Below are 8,706 nucleotides of genomic sequence, written 5' to 3'. Positions count from 1 at the left end.
ACAGGGTCAGTTTCCAGCTGGGAAGTATTGGAGCCCCTGCTTTGGGATTAAAAGCTGTGATTGAATTAGACACCAGCACAGAGGGAAGCAGAGTTATAGCGAAGGCGGGGGTGCAACATAGTCATACTGGCCAAAATGGTGAGCTTTTTACCCTCTGACAGCAGCTCAGATGTTGATTTATTGCTCAGAGAAACTCCCGTTCCGCCCCTTGCTTCTCTCTAAATGTGTTGTGTAGGATGTTTTTCATTGAGCTGATGTATTCGCTACGCAATCTTCAGCATATCAAATATTTTCTCAGCTATTCCCTGTACACATGCAGGAATATTCTTTTTAAAGTGTCTGTCTTACGAATTCTGCTTTTAGATCGCAGTGGGTTAAATACTCATCTGAGCTTTAAGAATTAAAAGACTTTTGTGGTAGCCTGAGAACACACCTGATGACCCACCTGCTGTGCATTTAGTACTGAATAACACGAGTCGCTTAAAATACAGCAGAAGCATCTGTTCACACATTGAGATAATTTTATCCCGATTTTCATTCTCTACTAACGAGCGACTGCAAATGTGATGAAATAAGATGTAACAAGTGCTGATGAAGCACTGCAGTTTGGATTAGGCTCGCAGTGAGCAACACCCAGGATTCCAACATGAAGTTTTTAAGTTGAAAAATTGGTGAAGACCTTTTTTTGCCCCCCCTTTTCAACTAAAATGTGACTCCAATCAGTGTGTCAACATTTTGATAATTTTGTTGAGCAGTGAAAAGGTATTTCTCCAAAGTCATATGATTGAACCAGGATATAAATAAAACACGTTTAATGTTTTATATAAAAAGACATCCATATGGAACAATACAGGATCTTGTGAATAAGAAGCCTCCAGGACATTGTAATAGGAGCAGTTGTACATTAATGTAAAATGAAGAATTGCACTTACTGCTGTAATGCATGTATAAATATTTCAGGTTTCATCTTCAAATACAATGAAGGTAGTTGAAGCTCAGCAGTTTAGGATGCAGGTTAGTAACAACAAGTTTGTGGGTATATAATCTCTGCTTGGGTCGTTTGCACTGCATTTGCTCTCCTTGCTAGATCTTTGTTGTTGTTGTTGTTTACAAGTAACGACAAAATACTTTTTCGTACATTAGTAGATGAAAATTTTCACTCTTGCTAATCTTCGTGCAATATGGCGTGAATGTCTAAATCAAGGTGTCCATATCTTCTCACTAATTATGTTTAAATAATAGAGATAAGACAAGATAAGAAGACAGCAGCACATGGTAAATATTATCTTGGTGTTTTCATTTGTTTAGCAGAAAGAGACAAGGTTGCCAAGAGGATGCAGCGTGGCTGGTTTGAATCCTTCTCACAATTTGCAGCATATAAACTAACTATGATTGTCAGGTTAGTAAGCAGCCCTACATGAAAAAAAAAACAACGCTCTCTCATCGCTCATTTCCCGCATTAGAAAAATAGCAACGAAACATAATGGGGCAACTACTTACTGCTACTGTTTCACCATTAAATGCACTAATCTGGTAATAAAACCTCACTTGTGGGATCGTTTTTTCATTGTCTTACTGGTTAATTAAAAGCCCCTGTGCTGCTTTCACGTACAAATGTGTTTGGCCTTGTCGTCTCAATGGTCTCACTGCTTTTGTTTCATCAGTGTTCTGAAAGATAACGCACATTAAAGTACACTAATCAGACACAATATGAGTGGTGAAATGGAAAAACATTGAACATCTCGTCAGAAAGCAGTGTTCTGCTGGTAAACCTTGAATCCTGGCCTTTATGCGGATGTAACTGTGACACATACCACCCACCTAAACATTGTGGCGGACCCACCATGGCAACAGTGCTCCCTGATTGCAGCATCTCCCAGGCAAACAATGCACCCTGATATGCTGCAAGAACTACTCAGGATCAGCTTTAGAAACACAACATAGGCGTGCACTCGCCTGGCATCCAAACTCCCCAGATCCCAGTCTGAAACAACATCGGGGAGATGCACCGGAGAAGGTCCACGGGCAACTCAAGAGGACAGAAAGGATCTGCTGCCACTTTGTTGGTCCTGTGTCCACGTTCTGATGGCCCAGAGCTGCTTTGGTGGTATGAAGAGGGGGTTTAATGTTGTGGCTGATCGATCCAGACAGAACCATTCAGCAGCTTTTCATTTTCATCAGTTACCGACTAAATTTAGACTCTACACCCTATTAGTAGATTCAGCAACTGTAACCCAACAGAGTTTTTGTCAAACTCAGTGAGTACCCCCTCAAAGTCTGCTATTGTCAATCTTGTATGAGCTGAAAACATAAAACACTGGCATTGTAAATGGCAAACAAAATGGCTCGGAATGATCCACGAAACACTAGTCTAGAAACATGGGGATTCAGGAAGGTAGAATCATGTTAACTAGCTAAATATCAACCACCACTTAAGATAGTCCTTTATTTCTCCCCACGCCAGGGGAAATTCACATTGTTACAGCAGCTTATGTAGCAATAAACATAGTAAGAGTAATAAAATAATAAAATAGAAGTAATAATATTTACAATATGTACAAGTTGAATGCTAACAGTAGCATAGCAACTCAATGACACACCAACATGCTGATGCTAAGCGGTGTGTTTGCCACACATGCTAGCATGAAAACGCATTCTGCTTAGCGCAGTAGAGAAAGTATAACCAAGCATAAGCACGATTACACACAGGAAAACTACATTTAGTCAGGCTGTGTTTTCTTTCAAAGCATCACATGGAATTAAATCCAACAATCAATAATGACAGCATTATCCTGTTATTTATTTAAGCATAACTTTAAGAAGTGGCTCATTGTGAATCAGCATTATCAGCACTGTTGTCTTCATCTACCTTTAACAAGAAAATTCATTAGTGCCTTTGATTGATTTATGTTATATTTAACTAACAGAAGTGTAAATGCTCTTTTTCTGCACTGTATGCGCTTTTATTAGAATGTAGGATGATTTAACTATTGGACATATTCTGCTATAATTATCAAAATATATCTGGTGAAGGGACTGCTGATCAAGATGACCCTTTTGCCATATTTGAATAATTGTTACTGAATATTGTCCCTTTTCAAATAATTAATTTGCAACTGAAATGGGGACTGTCATGCAGCTGGCAGGTATACATTCAAAAACCAAATTATTGACAAACAACTACAACAATAAAGTTGAAAGTTAAAGATTAGTAAAGTGATCACAATTTTGAACCAAATGTCTGAACCAAATTTTCTGACAATCTTTCCAATGCTTTACTTATATTGAGAGATTTCACTCAAATAATTACCGCTTTAGTTAGAGAATAGTCTGACTCACTGGGTTTAGATTGCAAGTATAATTCTGCCATTGGCTGCTCATATCGGGTCACTTTGTCCTCTCATTCCACTATCCATTAACAACCTCAAAGCAGCAACACTGCAAACTGAAAATGTCATGTTTTTCCCAAGATTTGATTTGTGCATTAAGGCAGATCTGCTAGGTTTTTGGTGGTAGATTATCTATTTTCTTGTATATGCAAATATTCCAACAAAACAAGCTAAAGCTGCATCCTTTGCTTAGCTCCACCCAAGACGACCGTAATTAGCTTAAAGAAATACAACCAAGCCAGAGATTTTAGTTTATTTTTTTTACTTGTAGAAGAGTGGTAGTGTGGTGCAGTCAGACTACTCTTTTTTACAGAATGCACTGCCCAAATAAGACTAGTTAGAAGATGGGGATCATGAATGTCTTAGTGTTGTCACATTGTGAAAAGCTATTAACAAGAATAAAAAAATAAAGGAAAATATGTGAAACCTCTTTTAAGCAGTGGTCCACATTTTTTGAAAAATCTTTACTTCATATTTATACATTGATTTTTTTTTTTATTGCATCCACACATGCCCTGTCTCTGCAACTGTGATTTTTTCCCCCTATGGACCCTATACACATTCAGACCACAGGTTTCAGGGTCAAAGCAATCTCAACCTTCAGTTTTACACTGCTGCAATATGAGGGACTTTCACAGAAAGCAATAGAATGGAGAATGACAAGGTATAGACTCAGTAGGACTCAATGATGACAGTGTGTGTGTGTGTGTGTGTGTGTGTGTGTGTGTGTGTGTGTGTGTGTGTGTGTGTGTGTGTGTGTGTGTGTGTGTGTGTGTGTGTGTGTGTGTGTGTGTGTGTTTGCCTGGAAAGAGGGGAGGGGGAACAAAAGGTGGAAACAACTTGAATTGGAGCGGAGAAATGGGGAAAAAAATGCAGCTAATGGTGGTGTATATGGGCATGATGCTCTGGTGATGAGGAACGAAAGGAGGGAGAGAGAGAGAGAGAAAGAGGTGGAGTGAACACCAGCCATCAAATACGGGAAGTCGAGGCAGCAGTGACGCACTGGAGCACCAAAGCGGTTGAGATAAAGTGTCAGAAGATAGTCCAGGATGCAGAGAAATGCTGTGATTGCACATCATCTCTCATTTCTTTAAAGCGTGGTCAGCCTGTAAATAAGAAGAGGATAAAGAAAACAAACTACAGGTGAGTTTCAGGGTGTGTGTGTGTGTGTGTGTGTGTGTGTGTGTGTGTGTGTGTGTGTTCCTGACATGGAGTTTTATTAAGAACTCAGTTGTTTGTTCACTAGCTATACAAATCCACTGTGGGAATCCAAACAGAAGTCTCTCTGGAGTTTGTAGTCTGCTGAACATAAAGCATCAATGAGACATTTGTTTGCTTTGTTAATTGTAAACTACTTTTTGTGTGTGTGTGTGTGTGTGTGTGTGTGTGTGTGTGTGGGAGGACGAGGGTTTACTAATCAGGTTTAAGAAAATTAGAATGCTTATGCAGAATTAGACATGCATGATTACATGTCTATGACTAAGAGTACATGGCAGGTTGTGTCAAACATTTTAATTATTTAATGTATTCATTAAACTGATTAGGCTGCATTTAATCAGCGTGTTGCTTTCCCTTATGTGCACAATTAGCTGATAGATGAAAGCCGAAAGCCCAGTTACAGCTGCTTTGATAACAACAGGCTGTGTGTGAGGTGGTTATTAAGATATCACTTAGGTGCTTCATACCTAATTTTTATTTTTTGCAAACTATAATGTTTAATTGTGCAATAAATCCACATACAAATAAATGCCCAATCCTACTTTGATTGGAATTAATAGACATAGTAATGAAAAGTTATCACTGCATCGTTCATAGTAATAATACATTTTATTCCTAGATTGCATGTTACAGTACAATTTGTGAAATTATTGGGGGACCTCATTTCACAACTTGTTCTCAATATGCTATTTTTCTGTGTCTTCGTCACTATGAATCATGCATACAATTACACTATTATAAATGTATGCTTCACGCATGAGAGTGATTCATCACTAATTCACTTTAACGAAGATACCAGCGTGCATCGAAGCATTGCGGCGCGATACTTCACTCACTGTAGCTCAGTGATCAGGGAAAAAAAGAACCACTGTAGAACAAAACAGAGGAACAATGTTTTCTTATTCTCATGATTCATATTTTTATTAACAGGAATAAGGAAAAGCTATATTAACAATGTTGCATTGGGCATTTCTAACCACGGCAAAGGAAATAAATGAGGTACCCCAAAGGCACACTGTAGTTCACACACGTCAAGAACACTTAGTGTTTGAAGAAAAGAAGTAGCAGCTCAGCATGGCTCTCATTAAGAATCTGATCTTCTAAATTTCCCTGATCTAGACAATCATTTTTGGCATGTGGGAACAAGGCGATAACATAATTTATCTTTACTTCTTGCAGCTTAAAGGGTATATGAGTGATTTAGTGCTTAACAGCCATAAAGTTGAGGGACTCCAAAAATAAAAAAGTTAAAAATTCAGCAAGAGACTAGAATCTTCATTTAGAGTCTCCCCACTTAACAGATGGATCCATCTTTCGATTTCCAAACCTCCAATTTCTAACCCCTACGTTCGAGAACTGTCACAGGATGAATGATTACTGAACTTTAGTCTGTAAATCCGAAGGAGTGCTGCATTAAAATGCACCCTTTCTTTTTCTTTTTCTCTCTTCTTCTTCTCAGGTTTATAAGGATCCTATTTGCTAATCACCAGCATGTTGGAGCTCAACTGCTCTCGTGTAGCTCTTTCCACAAAAGATGATGCAGTTTTCAGTGACGCTGGCTGCCCTGAGGCTGCTGTGCTGTGTGGGATGAACATCTCTTGGGTTGTGGCTAATGCTACTGAAGAACAACTGGACGAAATGTGCTTGAACGTGACGTACTACCTGGCTGTACACCTGGGGATGTCCAGGTCTCCTGTGTTTCTTCCCGTCTGCATCACCTACCTCACCATCTTCATGGTGGGTGTCCTGGGCAATTCCCTCACCTGTGCGGTTATTCTGCGCTACAGGGTGATGCGGACGCCCACCAACTACTACCTGCTGAGCCTGGCCGTGTCTGACCTGCTGGTGCTGCTGCTGGGCATGCCGTTGGAGCTCTACGAGATGTGGCAGAACTATCCCTTCCTGTTCGGGGAAGGTGGCTGCTACTTTAAAACCTTCCTGTTTGAGACTGTCTGCTTCGCCTCCATCCTCAACGTCACGGCGCTCAGCGTGGAGCGCTACGTAGCCGTGGTGCATCCACTCAAAGTCAAACACATGACCACGCGCGCTCACGTCAAGAGGGTCATCTTCACGCTGTGGGGTCTGTCCATGCTGTGTGCCGCACCGAACACCAGTCTGCAAGGGATTGTGGTTCTGCCCCCAGTGTTTGGCCGACAGTTTCCCCAATCTGCTACCTGCCGTACGTAGAGAATGTAGATTTTATTTGTGCCATGGTGACAGCTCTGTGAGGCTCAATGCTAATTTCAGCATGTTTTGATATTAAACAGGAATAAGGCTACTTTGTTTGGCATCTCAATACAATGAGATTGTAAACAAAATAAGCAGAGGTTACAACGAATCCCAAACCTCACTGTAACGATTCTGTTACTGCTTTGGTCAAATTTTAACAGTTCAAAGAAGAAATCAAAAGCTTTTCACCTGAGAATGGTGCTAAGAAAACAATATCTGCACAAAATGACATATCGTTCCATCCAAGAGTCATTGCTACGTTTCCTTCCAGTCACAGAATGTTGAAAGTCATTATGAATCATTGTCAGAGACCATACAATGCCCAAGCAAACCCTTGTGTAAATACACTGAATAGCTGTTGATAATTTTGACCTGCTGGTGGCCCAAGATAAGACCACCACAGTCATTAGAATGTGGCATCTTGAAAACTTGGTACTGTATTAAATTTAATAGCAATCCATCCAATAGTCGATATGTATTGCTAGAAACCCAACATGTCGGTCTGCTAATTATGCTACAAGAACAGTCAGTAGGATTTAGCTATACAGTCCATCTCATTGTGGCGTGACAGACCAACCAGGTAACCCCTTGTTGCACCTCTATTTAAACTAATACACCTGGGAATGTGATCTTATTCATTAATCTTTCCAATGCCACATTGTGACATCTTCGTCCTCAGGTTTGGTCAAGCCTACCTGGATATACAACCTGATCATCCTGATCTCCACGGTGGTCTTCTTCCTGCTACCCATGCTGATCATTAGCATCCTCTACCTGCTCATCGGCTTGCGTCTGCACAGGGAGAGGGTAATGATGGCGGCGGATAATAATAGTAGCTTCGGATCCGAAAGTGTCTCCACTTCACACCAGCGGAGGCTGAGCAAACGCAACCTGCAAGTCACCAAAATGCTGTGTAGGTGGTATTTTAGTAACTTTATTTAGCAAGTTGCTAAGCAGCAGAAGACAGAATTTTAATTGACTGTGAATGCATGTGTACCTGTATCACTCACAGTCTGTTTACTCTGGCATATTGTGGAGATCTTCTGGGGACAAGAAGCAAGTTCCCTTAAGGGTAAATCAGGAAATTCTAACATAAGGACAATGGAAGTCAGTGTCCTCTGAAGTGATGGAAACATGGCTGTATGCTTGTGTACATAAGTGTTGAAAACCACTTGCTCTCATATGCTGTTTTCAGTCTATTTATACCTTTACTATTTCTAACTTAGATATCCATCTGTCTCAGCTTTGTCCTCCCATCTGTCACTGATGATTAAACTGACATCATGATTCTCAAGTCGTCTAACACGTCTCTCTCTGTCCAGTTGACTGACTCACAAATTTCTTCCATCTGGGCCAGGTGTGTTGGTGGTTGTATTTGGTCTCTGCTGGGCTCCCTTTCACTTGGACCGCTTGGCGTGGAGCTACATGAACGAGATGTCCGAGGAGCACAACAGGATCTTCGAGCACGTCCACATCATCTCGGGGGTCTGTTTCTACCTGAGCTCTGCCATCAACCCTATCCTCTACAACCTCATGTCCACCAGGTTCAGGGAAATGTTCAGTCACATTACGTGTTATTCCAGCAGCTGGTCGTCCCGCTCCAGCTCTCAGGTGACCCAACGCAGCACCTTGAGCTTGAAGAAATGGACTTAGAAATTGACTTTCAACCTTTCGACAAAGGAATTCAGAGACAAATCAAAGGGAAAATTGAATAGTTGTACAAAGATTTGGGTAGGGATGTTAATGTTATATGCTGTGGCGTGGCTGTATGTTTTGTGTGCATTATGTACAAGCTTGTTGGAACAATTACCCAATGGGACAATAAAGACTATGTAAAAGTGGAGAAACGCAACTAATATATGACTCGTCT

General features: G+C 40.6%; 1 protein-coding gene across 1 annotated transcript; it reads left to right on the top strand.

The window, feature by feature from the left end:
• The first annotated feature begins 4,369 nt into the window (after positions 1 to 4,369).
• Positions 4,370 to 8,706, top strand: LOC111585399 (neuromedin-U receptor 1-like). The gene is made up of 4 exons (XM_023294873.3): positions 4,370 to 4,532; positions 6,067 to 6,786; positions 7,516 to 7,749; positions 8,194 to 8,706. Exons 2-4 carry the CDS (start codon positions 6,099 to 6,101, stop codon positions 8,487 to 8,489), a joined length of 1,218 nt encoding a protein of 405 aa, XP_023150641.1. The 5' UTR covers positions 4,370 to 4,532; positions 6,067 to 6,098; the 3' UTR covers positions 8,490 to 8,706.

Source organism: Amphiprion ocellaris, chromosome 10 (genome assembly GCF_022539595.1).
Source record: "Amphiprion ocellaris isolate individual 3 ecotype Okinawa chromosome 10, ASM2253959v1, whole genome shotgun sequence".
Lineage (NCBI taxonomy): Eukaryota > Metazoa > Chordata > Actinopteri > Pomacentridae > Amphiprion > Amphiprion ocellaris.
The sequence above is the reverse complement of the archived record's forward strand: the minus strand, read 5'-3'. Positions and strand labels throughout refer to the sequence as shown.

What these genes read in the sequence shown, in the direction of transcription:
- LOC111585399 (XM_023294873.3), top strand. Translation starts at nt 6,099, where the DNA reads ATGTTGGAGCTCAACTGCTCTCGTGTAGCTCTTTCCACAAAAGATGAT. An exon ending in TCCCCAATCTGCTACCTGCC is followed by an intron (nt 6,787 to 7,515) that starts GTACGTAGAGAA and finishes CTTCGTCCTCAG; the next exon opens with GTTTGGTCAAGCCTACCTGG. An exon ending in GCAAGTCACCAAAATGCTGT is followed by an intron (nt 7,750 to 8,193) that starts GTAGGTGGTATT and finishes CATCTGGGCCAG; the next exon opens with GTGTGTTGGTGGTTGTATTT.